The following is a 23407-nucleotide window of genomic DNA, read 5'->3' as shown; positions in this document are numbered from 1 at the left end:
ATATGATGCTGCTTTAATACATTCATCTTAACTCAAAATATGTACCAGTTAAAATCATCTATAAGAACACACAAACATTTTAAACTGGCAAAAAATAAAATAAATGCAGCGTCAGTTATTAAAGTATTATAAACCAGAAAAATATTGGTTGCTATACAGATTATGAAAGGTTATTTGCTATACAGTTAACATTTCACTGATGCACATGCCTTTACCAAAACATACTGCCAGTATTATATTTTTTTCCTTTTTCAGTGTATATAAAAAAGTTATGAAAACTGAATTGTCTAAAAAAAAAAAAAAAAAGTCATAATGAAATTCTTGACCCATAATGTCCTTACTGAATTACTACAGTTCAAGAATAAGAAAAAAAATAAAGACTCCATAGCTTTGGAGGGCAAAGAAAATGTCTTGTCAATCATAAACAGATTGTGAAGGCTGTTGAAGTTTCTGACCAAATGATTTCCTAAATCTTGAAAACTATGTAATTGTCCTTTTTAAAATTTTAACAATTCTTCTATATGTGGGAAAAGTTCGGATGTAGTTTAATTACAGCAGCAATCTACTCATCATTTTTTCCCATTTTAATTTTAAAAATTAAAATAAAAAACATTACCCAGAAATGTAAACAGTTGTTTGAACAACTTAAAGACTTTCCACTGAAATGGTAGCATAAATAACAAAATACACTTTGGGGAAGCAGTAGCAGATTGCTTTTGAATACACAACCACAAAAACCTCACAGGGACAACATTAATGTACTGAAATATTTATTTATATATGTCCTTAGGTTGTGCTTACCTGTTGCTTTTTGCAGCAGAACCTAAGGTGGAAGGTCTGGGAAGGCACTGTGAAGTATAAATAATTGCACTGTTTGCAATTAATAAAGATTTTAAACCTTAAATGAATCAAAATCAACAGCCTCCAATTTGTGAGTTATGATATTGAATCCAACTGAACTATCTCTTCAGTTTAATTAATAAATGTACCACTTTCCTAAAAGTTCATGTATAAAACAGTATCATGCAAAATACTGAAACTGTTCACATCAATACCCTACTCTTAAAGATAACAGATAACTCCTTAACTATTAAACTTGAAGCTAGAACTACATATCCATATCTAAATAAGGGTAAGGGAAGTCACTCTAGGTTCTATAAAACAGTCAAAAAACATTTCAAAACATCTACAATGAACTGTACTGCTATTTTCTACCCTATAAGTAATCTCAACATTTATGTCCTTGCACATCTTTCTTTATAGTATATTCAGAACAGCAAATGGTGCTCCCCCACCAATGAAAGAACTAGTATATTTATTTAGGAAATGGTGCTAAAACCACTACATTGCTTAATATTTGCAAACTGAAAACCACTCTGTCTGAAACATTTCAAGTCTTTCATATTAATATATAAGATATGCATGTTTTACACTGAAAAACAATATATTTTAGGAGCACCAATGAGTAGTACTATTCAACTTTGTTAATGATCAGTTTTCTTTAGCTATAGCTAAAGCATATCAAAAATACTTACCCATTAAGCTCACTTTAAAAAAAAATACAGACCTATGAATTATTCTATGTTAAATTAAGAAGCAATTATGGTTTTCCAAGATATAAGCACTGTATTCCAACATAATATTCACACAAAGTATGGCATTTGCATTATGTGGAACATTGACAAAAAGATACTGTTGCAGTTCATCAATTTGTCATTCTGATGTACTTACAGTGCAATGCTCCTTGAAGGAACACAATCAAGGATGATACACAGCACAGTCCTCCTCACCCCTACAGAGCTAGTTCTATACTGGCTGGATCAAACCTGCACTTCAACAGACAATGGCAAGACAGACTGTATTTGCATGTTGTCTAATATATTAATATGCAAAGAGCCAACAAATATGCAAAGAGTAAAACAATGGATTTCAACAAAATATCAGAACTTCAGCATGAGTGTTATAGAGTAATAAAATGATTTCAAATACATAAAAAAATTAAGTTGATTCAATGATTGGACTTGTGCATTTACAAAACAAAGCTTACCTATACTGCAAAAAGAAAAAAAAGAAAAAAAGAAAAAAAAAGCTTGAACATTTTCATACCCCAATAATGTTTCAATGGCAGATGCACTGTAGCTATACTTTTTGCATACTACTACTTTTTCTACCCTAAATTTAGAAAGAAACACTCTTAATATAGTATACATTTGCAAGAGCTGCTTTACATGAAAAAACTGTTCTTATTATAGACTACTCATAATTCACTATCCGAAAACTGTTTAAAATTAGTTATGCTGAAACAGTCTTGGAAATCAAGTAATTATCAAATTAAAAACAGAAAGGTTAACTGTTATAGCAGCAGTACAGGTCTGAAACAGTGGTCATGTATAAAAGGAAATTTCACTGTTAATGCAATGGAAGTATGCCAAAAGATCACTGTACACACATGCAGTTTTTAATCAAACAGAAGGGGAAAAAAAATGAAGATATCAGGATTACTTGTGCTGAAACAGCCAAATACAATAAATGGAAAAGATCCTCCAATCTACTACTATACTGCAAGGGGGAAAAAAACATGCCAGTGTTTACAAACTCAAATTAATATTTCATGGGGAAAGCTTATATATTTGTGTATATGTATCTTAATTTATCATTTGCTAAGAAATTATGAATCCTTTAAATACCCACATATCCAACTTACCGACACAGGAGGTTTCATATCATTTATTGTAAAGCACAAAACAGGCATTTTAAAAGTGAAAGTATACATTGAAAAAAGTACATTTATATCACAAAGCATTGACCACATAATAGTTGCAAATACATTTGCTGGAATGTGTACATCTACACTAAATACTAAAAACAAACCAATTTTCATTTCTACACAGAAATATTAACCTCCTATCAGTAGTGATAGATATTTTGTACATTTTCAAAAAAAAAAGAAAAAAAAGAAAGAAAGAAAGAAAGAAAAAACACTATTTTAAACCAAAAACAAAATTAAGATCTTCATCAAGCCGTCTGCATCCATATATTTAACAAAGGTTTTTTTCCCCCACACAATGAAGCAAATACTGTATTGTCCACTTCTTATTATTGGCCCTGTGCAGAAGAGATACATAAGAAATACACAAAAAGTTAAAGAAAATCCTTTAAATGGAGCTAACTCAGGAGTGAATCCTTTAAGAAAGAAAAACTGGTTAATATAAATGGTGGTGGCTTCTTGCATGATTTTCAAATCCCTGGGGGAAAAAAATTTATTTTTAAAATCAAAGGCATTATATAGATATCTAGCACTCAGATGCCAGAAAGCATTGTAAAAAACAAACAAACAAACAAAAAAACCCAAACAATATACCACAGTACTTCATTTAGTTATACTTTGCCTGATAAAAATTTAAAAGGCAAACATAATCCCAGACAACAATAAACATGCAGAGAACAGGACTGGAGTTGAAATCAACACATTAGCAAATTTATTATACCTGAGGTGCTGGAGGATGCTGTGGCATTCCCTGGGGACTTGTCTGGGCGTAGTAGGCTGCTTGTTGTCTATAGTACTCAGCCCAGGCTGCACTATAATCTGGCTGACCACCTGGTGGAGCACCAGTAGGGGCAGGAACTGCTTGACCTTTGAGAAAACAAAACAACTTTGTTGCTGTAACCACAATTAAAAGCCCCAAAGAATCTCAGTTCTAATAAAAACAATACCTTGCTTCTTGTAATATTCCTCCCAAGCCTTTGAATAATCTTGTGTCTGCCCTTGTTGACCTAAAAAAAACCCCCTAAATTTTAATACAAAATTATATCCACTGTAAGTACAGGTTATAAAGACAAAAGCACAGAGGGTCAGAATTGCTCCTGTTTTATTTTAAATATTCATTAGTGTCAGAAAACTACTCTGTAATTAAAAAAAAAAATCTAAACGCTCTTTTATTTTCTTTTTGCCTTATACTAATCATAACTTAGTTCTAGAGCATCACTATTAATAAAAAACAAAACCATCCACTAAGATAGGTAAACATTTAGGCATAATCTCGATTCAATTACAGAATTTATAAACTATTAATGTTCTAAATTCAGTCTGGACCAGCAGTCCACGGTTCCCCAGTGGTGATGCTGGGAGGAATGGATGGACCACTATTTTTTTGTTTTCTTATCCATTTGGATTTGTTACACTACAAATTTTAAATAAAATGCAAATCTCCAATGGAGAAAAAGAAAAAGCATTTTTTGAGAAAAAAAAAAAAACCCACTTAAAAGCTATTATTTAAAGACTTCATTATTTTAAGATCTGGCCAACATTTTTGTTTCCTTATAAGTAACCTATAAACTACATGTATAAACACTAATCTTCAAGCTATCTTTTAATATGACATTTAAAGTTTTAATATGCTGTGTCCAAATTACAACACAATTTTATTAAAAATAACTTGATGAAGGACAAAGAATAATCACTACTGAAGAGGTTCTAAGAAGCAAAATCAATGAAACACAAAGCTCAACAGCTTGTACAAGCGCGTTCTTCTAGGTGACTTTCTGGAATTAAGAGATTAAAGAGACATACTCAAATGCAATGCATGAACCTTGAATGGTCTCTGAATTTAAAAAACAAAATATAAACAAGCCCCCCCCAACACACAAATAGCTACAAAAGACATTTTTTCTGACAACCAGGGAAACTTAAATATGTTGATATTATTGAAAATTTATTTAGAGCAACAGCTGGCAACTTAACTTTGAAATGGCTCAGGCACCAAAAAAAGTATACATACAAAGTACATGTCGCAAACTTTTTGAAAATGGTCAATCTGGATAGGAAATATAAACATGGGTGTTCGCTGTACTATTTTTCCAATTTTCTGAAGGTATAAAAAAATTTGAAACCAAAAGTTGGAGAGAAAGAGAACCTGAGTTTCCCTTAAACTCCTTTATTTGAAAAAAATTTTATTTAGTTTGTAATTTATTTGACTTTATGAAATTATTACAGCTAGACAAAAAATACTGGCAGAAAGCTGTTTTTATGTTTGTTAGATGTTGCCAACAAGGCAACTTTATAGTTTTAGAAAGTGGTCTATTCACCATCACAAAATTGGCCAAAGAATAAAAGCAACTGAGTAAACAAAAATTTAAGATTTATGACTAACTTTAAAAATGCAAGAAACTCCCCCCTACTTATATGGGCAACAGCACAGAGAAATCCCATATACTGTAAAGAAAATTCTCACACTTTTGTTTTCCATACCCTTTTCAAAGAGGAAGTGAGTCTAACATTTTGATCTTATGAGGAGACACAATTCAATTAAATCTAAAACCAGTTTCGGTATTTAGACAACTGCCAAATATCTTAGTACCAATAGTAATAAAACCATACAACATTTTCTTACAAACTGCACACCTGAAAACTTGCTGACTTGAGGCCAAACTTATTTAAGACAGCAACAATTTCCACTTCAGGTTTACAAATGGAACTAAACCTCATTGTTAAGAGATACTCATATCTTAGAGGCAAAAAAAATAACAATATCAGGGAGACATATCCAGAAAATTCATCAAACTCTAATGTTCCCCGAAAAACACCCCCCATCCCAAACTCAAATATCCCTGTGGAAAGCTAAAAGTAAACACATTAGACTCTAAGAAAAATAAACAGTTAGTTAAGTAAGTCATCAACATTTGACATTCCAATCTTGAAAGCATCCATAGAAAAACTCATTCCACTCCTATGTGAAGGGCAAATGTCACTCTTTTTGCCCAGGTGAAAGCAGGGAAAGAACTCTTCCTATCTATTTATGTTTTGGCTCTTCCCCTAGCCTCTTGCCCTTTGGAAAGGCATGTCCTTAACTTGTTCCCTTTATTCTTCTCCTCAGTTCAAAAACTGTTTTGATATGAGATAATTTAGTAGAACAATACTTAACATTTACATGTAACTTTACAATGTATGAAGTCTTAATTTCATTTCATTCAAGAGATAAGACTTGTCCTACAGTTCACATTAACATTCTATTACAGCCCAAGAGACAGCCTTGCTTGATTTCACCCTCAGTTATTTCTCCATACACCTGCATCTTTCCCACAACCACTCTCTCCTGGCTCTTTTAGGCTAGGTACCATATGCTAAGGGTTCAGAGTCCACCATATCAGTGCTTAACATTAAAAGGGACTCCGCCTCAAGTCAAACTTATCCCAAAATGCCTTCATTTACTTTCCTCCAAATAGAAACTGCCTCTCTATTTTGAAGCCCTATTTCTCTTTAGGTTGTTTACTTTTTTACAAAAGTTCCCTTCATTCTAGCTTCAAAAGCACCCACATCCAGACTGCTGTCATTCCTTATAGGACAGGGATATGAATTCCTTAAAGTTTCCATCTTTAACCGTCCAGAATCTCATCTTTAAGAATTTCTCTCTTAAGTTCTCTTCATGCTAATCTAGGTAATTTATAATTGTTTCAGAAAACAAAACTAATTAAAAAACTCATCTGTTTCAACAGACTTTTATTAATAAGCGAACTGACAAATCTACAGTGTTAGTGGGGATTTTCTGTTCTTAACAGAAAAAGCTGAAATGGCTTCAAAAGCTGAGACAGTCTCCCTAGTTTGGTGACCAGGGAACTGGATTAGAAATCAGGACATCCTTACTGGACTGAATGTCAATATTATGACATAGTATGAGTGTGTTTCGTGTTTGGTAATTGTAATCATTGTTGCTTTTGTTGTGGTCATTCATTTACAATGCTTGGTGTCAGTTTATTTATCTCTTGTAAAAATAAAATACAGTGTGCATGTGTGTGGGGGGGGGAACAAACAAAAACCTCATGGGAACAGCAAACCCAAAAACTGCAATAGATACACAAAAAAGAAAAAAAAAAAAAGAAATCAGGACATCCAGAGTCCTAGGAAATTCTACCTATGCCACTTGGAAGAGTAAAACTCAATCTTTCCAAATAAGGGAGTTTGACTTGGAGATAAAGATCTTTCTCTCTCCCTGATATTTTATTACCCCCCTTTTCTTTCCCTTCCATTTTTTTAAACATCAAAAGATTGAACTGATTAGTTTGATGCTTTAAGATTTCTTATTTGTAGTTATCCTAAAAAGATCTTAAGGACAAGCAATGCACCTAGAAGAAATCAAAGTAGTTAAGCAATCAATCCTTTACAAAACAAAAAACAAAAAAAGACTTATACAGGAAAAATATATGGACCTTGTAGCTATCATTAAAGACCTGACCACCTAACATTATTTAAGATTTACATGTAAGGGGGAATCACTCAACCAGTTCACTTTGCTCATAAAATTAATAGCTTATCGTTGTGCTGCTACAGAAAAACATTCAAGTGAAAAGAAGGTGGGAGTTAGGAGGGTCTTCAAACATGGTGTTTATTTAATGAGTTATTTCTATACCACCTTTCTCCACAAAGGACTCAAGCCAGTCCAGCATATTATCTCTAAAATTAGAATTATATATAGTAGTTAGCAGGGAAAAGGAAGAAAACAAAAAACTTTTAAAAAGGAAAGGTGAAATGTCTACCCTTAACAATAAAAATTTGAATGGTTAGACCTTGCAGATTACATTCAACATACCCACTCATTTTTGGTTAAGTGTAAAAAGGCTAAATAGTAAATTTATTAAATACCTAAGGTCTAACAATAGGCCTTTGTTTTTACCCAGTTTTAATAATGTAGGGAACATATAAAGCATACTACCCACTGTGAAAATACAAGTTGGACCTAATGATTTTTAACCTCAACATGCTCAAATCTTTAATAAGGGGCTTCCCTGGTGGCACAGTGGTTGCGCGTCCGCCTGCCGATGTAGGGGAACAGGGTTCGCGCCCCGGTCTGGGAGGATCCCACATGCCGCGGAGCCGCTGGGCCCGTGAGCCATGGCCGCTGGGCCTGCGCTCCGGAGCCTGTGCTCCGCAACGGGAGAGGCCGCAGCAGAGGGAGGCCCGCATACCACAAAAAAAAAAAAAAAAAAAAAAAAAAAAAAAAGTGATGCTACTTCATAAAAGGTAGTGACCATAGGTCATGACCGCTATGTCATTAAGGAATGATTATTAATAGTATTCCCAGTTATTCTCAAAAGTATCCCAATTTGGAAAATAAATTATGTGATCACTCTAATTACAATATACTATTTTGAGGTTAAAGTTTTTTAAGTTTCTTTTTGCAGAATTTTAGTTGTTGTAGACCTGCTTGAGATAAGCTGGGTCACAAAAACAAATTAATGAATTTGTTACAACCTCAGGAGTAAGAGGCAGCGACTCTTCTGGAAAGTCATTCTAACAGGAAAAATTATTTTTCTTTTTTTAAAACAGAGATCAGCTGTGCAAAACATCCTATCCTTATCATCAGGTATATGTACTTTTATTCAAAGATTAATATAATAACCATTCTGGAAATTTTTCTTTCTGTGGAAAACGACAAACATTCTTTGGCAAAGAACACTGAAATTTACGTTGAGAATCACAAGCAGACTGTATCTTATGACAAAACTATCACCTATAAATACTTTCTATATCAGTGAAGAATGAGCAAGTTTATCTTATTAGCTTCTGTTTGTGACAACTGGCTATGGTGTAAGTGTGTTAATTTTGAATGTCTGAGAATAAGCATCTGAAAAAAACCCGGTCTGTCCGGAAGTATAACATCAGGTTTGAAATGGTTCCTGAAAAATGCAAATTCAGGAGACAGGCGTGGGACTTAGACCTTAAGAGTTCAAAGCCTGGTTCCACCACTTTGTAGTTGTGTGACCTGTTTTCCAATGTGCACATCTAAGTGTCAGTGAACAGAAAGAACCCCATCCACGGTTTTGCTTTCTGCAGTGAAGTGACCTGTGGTCAACCGTGGCCTGAAAATATTAAATGAACAATTCTTAAGTTTTAGATTGTGCACCATCCTGAGGAGCATGATGAAATCTCATACTGTCCCTTTGTCTAGCATATCCCACCAGTTAGTCACTCAGCAGCCATTTTGCTTGTAAGATTGACTGTCCTGGTACTGCAGTGCTTTTGTGTCCGAGTAACCCTTATTTTACTTAATAATGGCCCTGAAGTGAAAGAATAGTGATGCTGGCAATTTGGATATGACAAAGAGAAGCCTTTTCCTTTAAGTGAAAAGGTTAAAAGTTCTCCATTTAATAAGGAAAGAAAACAATCATATGCTGACTGAGGTCACTAAGATCTATGGTAAGAACAAATCTTCTGTGAAATTGTGGAAGAGGAAAAAGAAATTCATCCAAGTTTTGCTGTTCCACCTCAAAATGCAGGTTACAGCTACGGTACGTGATTATCTGCTTAGTTAAGATGGAAAAGGCATTAAATTTGTACAAGGTATTTTGAGACAGAGATCACATTCATGTAACTTTCATTCAATATACTGTTATAACTGTTCTATTTATTAATGTTGTTACTCTTACTGTACCTAACTCATAAACTTTATCATACTTATGTACGTATAGGTAAAAAGCACAGTACATATAGGGTTCAGTACTATCCGCACTTTCAGGCATCCATGGGGGGGAGGGGACTTGGAACATATCCCCCCTGTAAAAGTGGGGGACCACTGTACAGTTTGCATTCACAGCAGTTTGCAATAATATATTTGCAAAGTACTTGACTGACAACTGTACTCTCCATTAGAATATAATAACCAGAAGGGCAGGGCTCCTAGGTGTTATGCCCAGTCACATTCTCAGTATCTATTCCTATGCTTGGCATATAGTACACGCTCTACATTTATAGAATGAAAACGGCCCTTCTAGGTGACTGTTTTTCCTTTTTCATAATGCAAATGTTATTTAAGTAATTAACTTCCTCTGTCACTGTAGGTTACTTCTTATCTGTTTATTTTGCAGCACAAATAATATCACACGCAACCAATTTTCGCTTGGTGCTCTATAATTTAACCGGTGCCATTTAGGTTACTGACATGTAACTTATCTTTGACAAAAATATAGGTAATATTCAATGTCCTATGTGCCAGTGGGGAAACTTTTAGTTTCAATTAGTAAATGGCTGACAAATGCACTTAGAAATAAAAAGATTTCTTTTCTTTTTTTTTTTTGCGGTACGCGGGCCTCTCACTGTTGTGGCTTCTACCGTTGCGGAGCACAGGCTCCGGACGCGCAGGCTCAGCGGCCATGGCTCACGGGCCCAGCCGCTCCGCGGCATGTGGGATCTTCCCGGACCGGGGCACAAACCCGTGTCCCCTGCATCGGCAGGCGGACTCTCTCAACCATTCCGCCACCAGGGAAGCCCTAAAAAGATTTCTTTTTTTTTTTGCGGTACGCGGGCCTCTCACTGTTGTGGCCTCTCCCCGTTGCGGAGCACAGGCTCCGGATGCGCAGGCTCAGCGGCCATGGCCCACGGGCCCAGCTGCTCCGCAGCATGTGGGATCCCCCCAGACCGGGGCACGAACCCATGTCCCCTGCATCGGCAGGCGGACTCCCAACCACTGCGCCGCCAGGGAAGCCCCCTAAAAAGATTTCTTAACCAAAAATTTAACAATTATTATTTGTAATGACCATGATACGTCTGAAAGTTCAGTGATTTTGGAATGCATTCTTGTTCAATAGTTCTATACCTCAAGATTTTAAAAGTTATTGGATGAAAGAAGTCCAAGGTAATAAAAACACGGAACAAACATGCTTTTTATCAAAATCTTCAACCTTTTAGTGTGATATTTACTAAATGTTTCAGTTTAATAAAATGTATTAAAAAAGAAATGTAGAACATACCCATTTTCTTGTAGTACTCTTCCCAAGCCTTGGTATAATCAACCTGTCCAGCTGGAGCTGGATTCTGCTGATCTCCTTATTTAAGAAAAACATAAAAAATTATGATTAAGGTCTTTAAAAAGCAATTTTGGCCCTTTCCTTCTGTTTTTTGTGTAGAGGAGTTGGGAGTAGCCTGTCATGGAGAATGAGGGTAGGAGAGAAGTGCTGTGTGGTAATGGCATCCTTGCTGATGCCAAAGACACAGGACTCTGGGAGTACAGAGATAGTGAACAGAGAAGGTGGTCTATTTATTTAGAAGAGTAGTTACATTGAGCATATAAGTAAATTCATTGGTCAAATAAAACACACTGATGATACCAGGTCTTTCACCATTTATAAGCATGGAAAGTGGGAAAAGGTAGAAAGAAGAACTTTGAAATCCTGGAATGAAATTGCAGGTGACATGAATGTACAGTTTTAAAAATACAAACACATATGAATATTTATGTATTTTTTATATGTATGTAGGTATGCATGTACATAAATTCATTTCCTAGCTCTGTACACTGAAAGGAGCTAGTAGCAGTAACACCTCAGCAGCAATGAACACAACTGTTAAGTTTCTAAATATCATCATCTACTAAAAGAAATCAGGGATCACTGGAAAAATGGCTGATTCAAGGGCTGGAGCCCAAAAAGCACAATATAAGCATCTTATTGTGCAACAAAGTAGGGAAGTGCTTAAAGAATGACAGGCATGTCAAAAGGATACAGGAGCCATCTTGAAGCTACTCCTGACTGGCCAAATCTAGGACAATCTGGTTAAGTTAAAAATATAACTTACTGAATAAAACAGGAATCCATACTGACATAAAGAAATAGAAAAAGGAAACCTCTTCCATACTAAAATACCACCTAATAAATGCAGAATGAATGACGGAAGGAGAAATTATCATCATATTTGTAATTGAATCAGGCAGCTAATATCAATGAAGGCTAAGACCTTAAATGAGGAACAGAATCCTAAGAAAGTTTAGCTTAGAAATCTTAGAAAGTTTTCTAAGGAAGTTTAGCTGTGGGGTACATGTTTTGATCAGAAAGGTAGTTTTCTCTTTGCTCTAGTAGTTTTATAATTTGTACTAGTTCTTTGTTTCTGCCATCATTTGTTCTTTAAAAAATGTTAAGATTATAAATCACGTCTAATCAAACTGAATTATAAAACTTCTACTGTATCTTTAAGGAAAAATGAGAATAAAATTATCCTGTTTGTCCTGCCCCCCTTCCCAAAAAAAGAACAGAATAGTGGTATAATCTCAGTATAACTCTCCAGACAGTATTAATTTCGAAGAGAAAAATGGTGATTTTATGGTATAGAATCTTGGCAGACATCAACATGACTGAGTGACCATGGTTACCACCTCTGGGGATAAAACAGGTTCACATTATACGACCCCTATTGAAATGCACTAAGAGAACAGCATTCATTTCTGACGTATCCTTGCCATAATGTAAGCAGGAACCCTGATCATGACCTCATCTTCATGAGAAAAGGTTGAAGGGACCTAGATTGATCTATAAACATCTCACAAAACAAAAGGTCTGTACTCTTTTGAAAGAAAAAGACAGGAATTATTCTTGATTGATGAGAAGCTGTTGGAACATTTGGTGAAATCTCAGTAACGGCTGTGGCTTGGGATAGTAAGATGTATCAATGTTGATTAACGAGTGCTGTGTGATGGTTATTTTTGGAGAAATGTAGAAAGGAGTATTTAAGGGTAATGGGGCATTATGTCTACAGCCTGGTCTTAATGGTTCTGAAAAAGACTAATGATGATGGATATGGACACATGTGATAGGGTAATGGGACAAATGGGGAAGATACACATCAACAGCTAGATGACCTGGATGTTCTTGGTAATGTATCTTACAACTTTTATGAAAGTTTGCAGTTATTTCAAAGTAATTGTTTTTAAAAAGCAAAGGCTGCTTACTGAAGCTGTAACTAAATAATATTATAAATTTGGGGGTAATACACCAATGTACTTTATATATAATTCCAAACACAGGTTTTCACTTCCACATAGAAAATAAATTCTTTAATTACCATAGTTACCTTGTCCATTGGTTTGGGTTGCAGTTGGTGCACCGGCAGGAGCTGCAGGCGGTGGCTGTGCTTGTTGTTGATAATAGTGAGCATAATAAGCAGCCCAAGCTGCTGAATTTGGATCTGTTCCTGTTTTAGCTAGAATAAACACAAGTTTTATATTTGTATCTAAATTCCATAATCAATCAATCACACACACACCTCTCTAGCAAATATATCGACCCCCAAATTAACTGGACATTAAAAAACAGTTAAGTGGACACTTTCAAATTCTACTATTATTTTTACTATCATTAGCTTTTATTATAGAAAACTTAGGCTCAGAGATTAAGTAACTTTCCTAGTTCCTAGAAAACTACTGACTGGCAGAGTTGGGATACGAATAAAGATCTTTTGGTTGCAAATCCAATGCTTTATCTCAAACCATCCTGTGCCCTTCTTTTTCTAAACCAGTTGTGCCTCAAGCACAACAGTTTTATGTGGCAGATGACTAAAGGAAAGGAATTCTAGGGACTAACCTGTACAAGAAAGAATTATTTTACAACTATGAACTCTGTCCTATCTTGTTTTCAATGAAGAGACAACTTAAAAACCTTGGGAAAAGAAACAGATTCGCCATATTTCATCTCATCATATTTCAGTGATTATCTTAAAAGATAAACTTGATGTCACTGCCCTATTTGAAATTCTTCATTTATTTCCTGGAGTCTTTAGGGACTATTAAAGCTTTTAAGTACAGAATATCATTCAACATATTTAACAAGATATTTGGACACCCTCGCTTATACTTTCCCTTCCAGCCTCCTCTCCCTGCTGTCAATATTTTTCCAACACTCAAGTTCTGGCCACAGTAAATTGGTTGTACTTTTCAAAAGTCATCATGCTCATATTTGGGCATTTCACCATGTTATGCTTCCTCTGCACTTGATTGTCCCTCACTCATCCTTCATAAAAAATCAACTGATGCATTAAAAATTTGAGACTTCTCAGTCAGAAACAGAAATCCTCTTACTGATTCTGTCTTTTATACTGGGTGTATCATATGATACTATATCTTTATTAGTTTATATCCTGAAGAAGGATGTAATTTCCTTAACCAGATTCTATATCTATATGTAATCTATTTAGCCTTCATCCCATGGGCAGCAATTCTCAGCTGTCTAATAAAACAAAGGTTAGTGATGTTTGAGAAAAAAAGGGTAAGGATTCCCAGAGTGATCCAATGTCTAAGGTGATACAATTATAAGGCATTATGCCACTCTCCATAAGTTTCTAAATTAATACGTGTCCCAATACATAGTATCATTACCTGTATAGTAATTAATACAAATGTCACTTACAGCAGATCTAGATAGAGAAACTGAGATAAAACAGACTTTTAAGAATTGATACTTACACTCTTAAAATGTGCAGACCATATACGAAACCCAGTCTCATAATTACATAACTAATACGTACTGAAAACTTACTAAATTCATTATTATATTCATTCATTTACTTATCATTTTATACATAAGAAAACAGATTTAGAGAGGTTCAAAACTTGCTTACTATCCCGTAATTAGTAAGTTATGACTAGGACTTATTCAAGTCTGTTTCACTCTAAGTATGTGACTACTACATAAATCTTTAACAACCCAGTAATTTTGTTATAGAAACAGATTTTAACTCAGAGAATACAGACTTTACTGTCAATATAGGGCCACATTTAAATACCAGGATGTTTAATACAAAGTAATGAAACAATTTCATTTTGGTTTTTACATATAAGCAATATCTAACCCTAGCTGTTATCTTTTAGCAAAATGGGTTATTTCTTTCCCAAAGGCATTGCTGAAAGCCACATTCATTAACCAATTCTTTCATTGATGACTTCACCACTACCCCAAGTGGGAAAATGAGACTGTGAAACAGAGACCACTTCTTATTCCCATCATTTCTCTCAATCATACTACCTACCCAAACAGAGCATCCAAATAGTTGCAATCCTGCAGATCCAAGTTACCCAATATAAATCTGCCCCTTAATTTTCTCAATCTCTTCAGTGGTGGGATTCCTTCTGCTTAATAACACCATACCAATTAGCTTACAAGAGCGAAAGAAAAATCCTTCCATTCTTTAAACACTATTATACAATAAATCATATTTGACCCTTCCTGTTAAGTCCTTCTAGCACAGTATTGCTAACATTTTAAGTAAGCATTTCTACAGAATGTAAATTCATTGCTGCATGCTGAGACCTTAGGGCACAGTTTAGTTTCTTGAAGGTGTGGGAGTTGTGGTTATTTGGTAACTGTCATGTTGTATCATCATGTTCCAAAGAGCATACCTCCTATGAAATTACGGTATGTTATAATAGAGGGCCACCCTTAAATACCAGAAATGTTTAATAAAATTCACTAAAACAATTTCATTTAAATTATTTTAGTTTTTTTAAAAAATAAGTATACTAGTGTGAAAGGAATCCTTAATTCAGTACCTTCCTTGAAACTACTCCAGTGAAAGAGGCCTAAGAGGTATGTAGTAGGTGAGAAAAAAAAAAGGATCATAAATAAAAGTTACTGGTTTCAATGAATGCTCTTTGACCGTGATGCTCTTTTCCCACCACAGGGTGGGAAAAGATTCAAGGATAGAATAAAATGTAACATACAAATCACATCTGAACGGAGAAAATATTTAACTAAATTAATTTGAGAGTTCCAACATGCAGATATTTAATACAGGCCTGCTTTTTACTAATGTGAAGTTATATCAGGAATACAAAAATAGGCAACTTACATATCTTATTAGAGAATTTGGAAGTTTAATGCCCAAGGATTAAACACTCCAACTGACTCTCACAATTTTATAAATAAATGTATACTATTCTTTCATGGATAATGTCACAATTAACATACAATACATTTGATGGCACTAGCATCTAAAACCTAAGACACTGTACTTCTTCCTATACTTTTGGCTTTTAGCATTCTGCTGTATCACTTCTAAAGTAGAGAAAGCCAAATGCAGGTAGAAAAAGACCTACAAAAACAGACCATACTCACAACAGTCTTATACACTGTAGTAGAACCAGAACCTAACACTTCTGCTGAAGGAGTGAAACAAGTGCAGAAAATGCACACAATGTAGAATCAACACTAGAAAATTTATAACTATAACAGGAGTGGCAAACAAAAACACAGATTACACCCAAATGATAAGCATCTTTTACCTGGATCTGGAGGGGCCTGTTGCTGCCAATGTGGATACGCATTTCCCCACCCCTGAGGAGCATAAGGGGCTGGAGGACCACTGAAAACACAGAAATCAATTTTAAAATAGTTTCCCAAAATCTAGAATCTTTGAGGAAAAGCCTAGAACCAAATTCAAAACTTACTGAGGAGCAGGGCCAGGTGGTCCCGGATTATAAGGTGCAGGGTTATATGGTCCCATTGGAGTTCCAGGCCCAGGGGGCCCAGGAGGCCCATGGGGGCCTGGGACACCATGGGGCCCATGGGGTACAGGTGGCCCTAAAGGATTTACCGGGCCCTGCAAAAAGCAAAAGACAAACAAAAATCAGAAAGACAGTAATGGTTAAACATTTCAAAGGCCAAATAACCTTCCATTTCTACCCTTTTACCTAACCACAAGCAATCTAAAATTTATGATTTTCCTTCATTTCTTCACTCATGTTGCAAAACTTCTGAACTCTACCATATTAATGAGGCATGTAAAATTAATTAAAATCAACAGCATTAGCAAAGAACTGAAACATTAACTTTACCTTCTATTCTTTTCAGGCTATTCCCTTTTCCATTATTTCCCTTTCCTTGCACAATTTTTACTTTTACTAGCCCTTTATCATCTTAATCATGGAAGCTTATCAAATATCAAGTTCTTACCTCTAGCTCTTCTCTCTCTTCATCTACTCTACATCTATTCACTTAACATTGTAATCAGAGAACCATGCTGACAATACAGTCCTCAAATTGCTTAGGTCTCATATCGTGAACTGGCTATTGAATACTTTCCCAATAATGTAACAAATTCTCACTCAACAAACCAGTCCTTCTCACAGCCTTCCTGTCACTGAGACCCACTTCAATCAATAATTTAATTCATTTCCTCCCTTATCCTTTATCATAATTTTCTGAATACCATGAAGATTCCCCTTTTAATTGATTTAACAAATCAGGATATTTCATATCCATTTCATGCCACATCATAATAATACTTAGTTGATTCTTCTTTGATAATCCAACTTGTAAGGACCACTAGATTTAACTGTTCTAAAACAAAATATTCCTTTCATGCAGTTAATACTCACTATGTGACAATTTGGACAAAAATACTTAATCTATGTATAGTTGTCAATTTTCTCACTACAATAAAGCCAAACTTCAAGACTTTCATAATAACCTGTCTCTTTACGTCTCTAACTGCTGTCATTATCCCTCACTTCAATTATACATAATCTATCCTTTCCAAATAGTTAAAAAAAAAAAAAGGATTACTGAAAAAAGGTAGCAACATTTTTACAGGGCTTTGTGCCAGGCACTCTTTTAAGTGATAAACACACATACTTCAAACATTTAATCCCTATAACCCTAAAAGGTAGGTATGATTATCCTCACTTTCAGATGAAAAAGAGGCAAAGAGTGTAAATATCTTCCCCCACGGTCACACAGTCAGTAAATGATTCAGAGTATTCTGAACCCAAATAGCCTGACTCAAGAGTCCAAGTTCTTCTTAAGAGCTTCTCTTGAACAACCTATCTAGTCTGTCCATCAATCCAGAGCAATGCTGATCCATGCATGCTAATGATAGCAAAACCCAAAACCAAGATGCACTATTCATTTTTCTGGCATCAATTCCTGCCATTACTGAGTCCAACAATTATTTTCTTCATTTTTTTGAACAATTATACGTATTCTCCATACCACAGAACTTACGTTTGTGTATATTTTCATAAGGTATTCTTTTTTTTTTTTAATAAATTGATCTATCTATCCTTCCTACCTACCTACCTATCTATCTTGGTTGCGTTGGGTCTTCATTGCTAAATGAGGGCTTTCTCTAGCTGCCGTGAGCGGGGGCTACTCTTCGTTGCGCTGCGCAGGCTCCTCCTTGCGGTGGTTTCTCTTGTTGCAGAGCATGGGCTCTAGATGTACGGGCTTCAGTAGTTGTGGCACGTGGGCTCAGTAGTTATGGCTCACAGGCTCTAGAGAGCAGACTCAGTAGTTGTGGAACACGGGCTTAGTTGCTCTGCGGCATGTGGGATCCTTCCGTACCAGGGATCAAACCCGTGTCCCCTGCATTGGCAGGTGGATTCTTAACCATTGCGCCATCAGGGAAGTCCCTATAAGGTATTCTGAAGTGTCTTTTGTACATCTATTTTTGTTTTCCCAAGCAGAGAGAAACACCCCATTCACAGTATGGCAAACCTCAAGAAGAACTTTCCTAAGATACTCTAATTATTATTAATAATTTAAGATGCTCCCTCATGTTAATTCTTCATAGTAAAATAAAAGAAACACAGTAAAGCACTATTTCCTCACTATTTCCAAATTTGATCATGCATCAGAATCACCTGGAACATCCTTCTAAAATTAGATGCTGGGTCCTATTGCAGACATTCTGAATCAGAACTGTGTATGTTATTATGTGTTAAGGTGTAAAGCACCCAAGTGGTCGACATTTTAAAACTCCCCAGACGACTATCAGCCAGTGTGAGAATTAGGATTTATAGATTTCTACTTTATTGAGGGGGGAAGCATCTGATTCACCTTTGCTTCACCAAAGTTAGGTAAGCAAGCCTTTAATTAATAGTGACTTCCTGTTAACCGTCTCCTTCAAGTATATTCCACAATCTTCCACCAACCCTAATACCGTAACTCAAGTAATGCTATCCTCTTATTTACCCACCCTCAAGTACAAGGTTCTGAACACCCGTAACTGTGTATTAAGTGGGTTATTTTCATTGCTGGAAAATCTCTTCTATATTGTATGTTTCTATTATGTAACCAGACCTATAATTTTAGAGTAGAAATTAACATTTTTCTGAACAGCACTTATAGGAACATGAATTAATGTCTTATTTAACAGGATCTGTGCTATCAATTGGAAGTTTAAAGCATACTCACACCAATCTTTTCTTCTATGAGTTGCCGAGCATAGTCTATTTGCTGTGGAGTGCCACGAATTGTAAATAACTTCATATTAGGATCTGCATTAGGTGGAGGATTTCTCTGAAGTTCTATTCTTGCACCAGACTGCTGGCTTATGCTTTTTATGGTTTCACCTCCTAAAATCAAAGCACAGTAATTTCTCTAAAGATTCAAAGGATACAAGAGGAGCTATTCAAAACAAACTGGTCACAATTAAGAAGGAACGTATGAACAGCATCCCATCTGCCAATATTCTACTAGGAGTTTCCATTTATTCTACACGTTAAATCAAATTATATGAAGCATTTCACACATTTAAGTTTTAAGACATAACTTAGTATGTCTGCACCCAACCTTAAAATGAATTATAACATCAAAATATTTGCTTCAAAGAAATCGCTTTTCTAAGCAATGTAAATATAAACTAACATAATAATTTAAAAATTCAAAAATTTAAAAACATGTCAGGAAACAGCAAAATAAACAAAAACACTAACCACTTTCTAGGTCAGAAGAAAAATTTCTTACACTAATAATTATACTGTTGGTTCCCTTCTCTAGAAGCCAATGTGATTCAAATCCCACTTTTGATTAAGTACATATAAAGCCCTTAATTTAGGCTTTAGGTGTTACTATCAGCATAAGAACACTTTTCTACTAAAACACAGCCAAAAAAAAAATTATTGCTACTCATTTACAACAGCAACAGAAATAGCATCCAGGACCATTAAATTATTAACCACACATTAATAGTTTTAAATACATTGCCTTTTCCTATTATTAATCCAGTTTTCCCAGTTGGTACAATGAAATTAAATTCCTGTAGTCCACCAGGTGGTCCCATGTTCCAGTTGCCTTGACCTCTACCTCTTCCTCGACCACCAGGTCCAGGTCCACCAGGATTACCAGCCTAAAAGAGGGGAAAGACAAAGTCAGAAATATGCTCTTCTTTCCACAGTAAAATTATTACACATCTATTTCCCTCAACTTTCATTTTCCTAAATGAGAAGTTTAGAGAAGTTGGGACACACCTTGGCCCAAATAATCAAGAAATGACCACCACCATTTATTCCTTTTATGCCGTGGTGAATAAAGCAGTGCACTTATGTAGCTGCCGTCCTGCTCCAAAATGTTTACCTTAAAGCAATTTAAACTTTCTAGCTATTAATAAAGTGTCACCAAACAGATTCTGATAAAAAAAAATATGAAGGGGGACTTTCACATTTAATGAAGGAAAGTATTTTTTAAATGAACAAAACAAAACAATGAAAATTTAACATTCTATCAAACCTGAACACTTCGAAGAAGGTCTGTAATAATTTCTGCAGCATGTTGACATCGGTCTGGAGGTCCTGTTATTTGTGCTATTCTATCTGGTGTCGTTCCGTCATCTTCAAACAAAGGAAACAAATTGGATTAATTTAGCATTAAATTAATTAGTGTCAAAAGTTAACTACCACGAACGCTTAGAAAATAAATATATGTACTCACCTGGCTTAAACTGAATTCGAACACCAGCATCATTTTGTATTTTTTTAATCATCTCTCCATTTCTTCCTATTACGATGCCAACAGCAAATCTTGGAATGGGGACCTTACGCAGAGAAGACTAAGCATTAGGAAAGCCATTTCCTGAAAAATTAATCTGCCCCAAACCATAGAAGTACTATATTTATATCAGAGAGGTTGGCAAGATACAAAGTACACATTCTGTATTCTAAGGTAGAAAGTGGGGGGGAAAGACAGTACAATGTTAGAGAAGGCTATGTAACACAAAACAGGAAAAACATTTTATTTATGGACTAGCATTCAACCACTTCTAAATTGGTATTTTTACTTACATCTATTCCTTCATTTCCTCCTATTCTTGACCCATACTCATTTCGAACTTCTCTGAAACCACCTTGATCACGAATTAATTCTAACACCATTTCCTTGGCTTGCTGAAGTAGAAAAAATTACCCAATTTAGGAATCGTGTCTCAAAACACTGTAATTATTCATGCATGTGTTCCCCCTCTGCCATCCACCCCAAATCCCTCTTTTTAAAATATAAACTTAAGTTTACTTGAACTTTGTATGGGTCCCCTGTAATCCTAAGAGGTTTGTCAGCACCAGTGTTCTGAGGTCCATCTTGGATCATAACCATTTTAACTCCAGCCCGTTCCTGTTAATCACAGAAATCAGATGTATTAACAAAAGGGGAGAGGAAGGAAACAGGCTTCAAAACAGACAAAAAGTAATCATTTTACAAACACAGTAATACCTGAAGTTGTTTAATAGTCTCTCCCCCCTTTCCAATGACTAATCCTGCTTTGCTAGCTGGAATCATGATTTCTTGAACCGCATTTCCTGGCCCATCACCGTGATGGAAGCCAGGGGCTGGTCTTCCCTTTTCAACAATCTGGTCCAGTAACCGTTTTGCTGATCTGTTAACAAATTAATAGTCAATACAAAATAATATAATCAGGTACTCCTCCCATCCCAATTCAGGATAAGGTGGTCTAAGACTAAATTTTAACAACTAAAAGAAAATGTCATGAGTGTCAAACACTGAAACTACGCAATACATTTTCTAGGTATCAATATATAATCAATATTTTTGAGAATAGTCCAAAATTTCCAAGAAGATACACCCTACTTCTAAAGTTATCTCAGAATAAAGCTCATTCTTCCAAAAATTAAACAATGTGTTTACTTTTTAAACCTTTACTTTGGTTACTCACATGTCAAAATTTATTTGTTCATTCAACAAATACTTAAGAAATGTCAACTATATGCCAGGTACTATTCTAGATAATGGGGTTACAGCAGTGAAATAAAAAGACAAGGTCCTTGCTGGCATGGCTTAACTTCATTAAATAAGTAAAAACAGCAGGTTAAAGAAACAACATGTCATTTGTCAAGTGCTATAAAGAAAACCAAAACAAGATAAGGAGGACAGGTTGTGTGTATGTATGTGAAGGGATGTTATTTTATGCAAAATAGATGAATGAACAATTCCCTGGTGGTCCAGTGGTTAAGACTCTGTGCTTCCACTGAAGCAGGCTCAAGTTCGATCCCTGGTCGGGGAACTAAGATCCCAGAAGCCGCACAGCAGGTCAAAAAAAAAAAGATGAATGACCTTACTGATAAGGAGACATTTGAACCAAGACCTGAAGGAAGTAGAGGAGTGACTATGAAAATATCTGGGGAAAAATGTTCCAGGGAGAAGAAACAGAAAGTGCAAAGGACTCTAATGAGCACGCTTGGTGTGCTGAAAGAATAAAAAAGAGGCTAAATGGGGCTAGAACAGAGTGAGTTGGGAGAAGAATGGTAAAATATGAAGTGAGAAAGGTGGCAGGTAAACCAAGCCATAATAAAGACACTGACTTCTACTCTAAATGGGAAAGCATCAGAGGATCTTTGAGCAAAGTAGTGATATGAATTGATTCATATTTTAAAAGGATCGGGGGGCTTCCCTGGTGGCGCAGTGGTCGCACGTCCGCCTGCCGATGCAGGGGAACCGGGTTCGCGCCCCGGTCTGGGAGGATTCCACGTGCCGCGGAGCGGCTGGGCCCGTGAACCATGGCTGCTGAGCCTGCGCGTCCGGAGCCTGTGCTCCGCAACGGGAGAGGCCACAGCAGAGGGAGGCCCGCATACCACAAAAAAATAAATAAATAAAATTTAAAAAAAATAAAATAAATAAAAGGATCGGTATGGCTATACTGTAATTACACAAGGCTAAAAAGAATGGAGACACATTGTGGTAATATAGGCAAATGGTGTCATAGATAAGGTGACAGTATAGAAGGTGGCACGAAGAGGCTGAATTCCAAATAACTGGGAAGGAAAAAATGCTTATGGATAAATGAGACTCTAGAGAAAGATAAAGTATTAAAACAGAGTTTTCATACACTGAAATGAGATGAACTAGATTGAGTAAAAGAAAAAGCATGGGATGGAAAACAATGATTCTGTTTTTAACAATTTGAAGTTTAACATTTAAAGGTGTCTAGTAGACATTCAAGTGGACAGTATACTAAGGAAGCAGCTGGATATGAATCTGGAATTTAGGGAAAGAAATCAAGGCTGAAGATTCAAGCAGAGCTACCACATTTAAAGGAGTTTTTTGGTAAAAGAGAGCAGAGAATTAGAAATGTGGGGTTTAGGGATGGTTTTCTGTTTAGAGGGATTTTCAAGCATGTTTATATGCTGTTAGAAATTTTCTAAAAAAAGGGGAAAAATAATAGCGCAGGAGAAAGTCAGTTCAATTGCAGGGACAATATCCTTCAGTAGGAAGGAGGGGCTGGAACATGATTTTCGTACTTACTGGACAGACTCAGGGGTTCCAGTTAACATACAAGACCTTTCTGGAAGGCCACCACTGTCTACAATTAAAAACAAACAAAAATTTTAGGCCAAGAAAATGTTAACAGCATCATTTTCACTAGCAACTT

The 23407-nt window shown here is 35.6% G+C and overlaps 1 protein-coding gene across 22 annotated transcripts in view; it reads right to left on the bottom strand.

Moving 5' to 3' along the window:
* FUBP1 (far upstream element binding protein 1) overlaps positions 1-23407 on the bottom strand; it is a 36432-nt gene that overhangs the window by 2910 nt on the left and 10115 nt on the right. For 6 of the 22 annotated variants that reach the window (XR_003679580.2, XM_028489219.2, XM_024119656.3 and 3 more), the window contains 16 exons: positions 23281-23338; positions 21235-21397; positions 21037-21135; positions 20811-20912; positions 20461-20563; positions 20260-20360; positions 19738-19879; positions 18946-19106; positions 16200-16351; positions 16035-16114; positions 14133-14183; positions 12824-12961; positions 10741-10815; positions 3715-3774; positions 3489-3634; positions 802-848 (listed from right to left, as the gene is read on the bottom strand). Coding sequence is in view for 21 of the 22 variants with exons in the window: in XM_028489219.2 (XP_028345020.1) it covers positions 802-848; positions 3489-3634; positions 3715-3774; positions 10741-10815; positions 12824-12961; positions 14133-14183; positions 16035-16114; positions 16200-16351; positions 18946-19106; positions 19738-19879; positions 20260-20360; positions 20461-20563; positions 20811-20912; positions 21037-21135; positions 21235-21397; positions 23281-23338 (1678 nt within the window). In the remaining variant the exon portion in view is untranslated. The other 16 variants (XM_007113220.4, XM_055084510.1, XM_007113224.3 and 13 more) reach the window with 13 other exon arrangements.

The sequence above is a fragment of the Physeter macrocephalus genome, chromosome 4 (assembly GCF_002837175.3).
Source record: "Physeter macrocephalus isolate SW-GA chromosome 4, ASM283717v5, whole genome shotgun sequence".
NCBI classification, from domain to species: domain Eukaryota; kingdom Metazoa; phylum Chordata; class Mammalia; order Artiodactyla; family Physeteridae; genus Physeter; species Physeter macrocephalus.
Note: the sequence above shows the minus strand (reverse complement) of the source record. Positions and strands in the feature narration are given on the sequence as shown.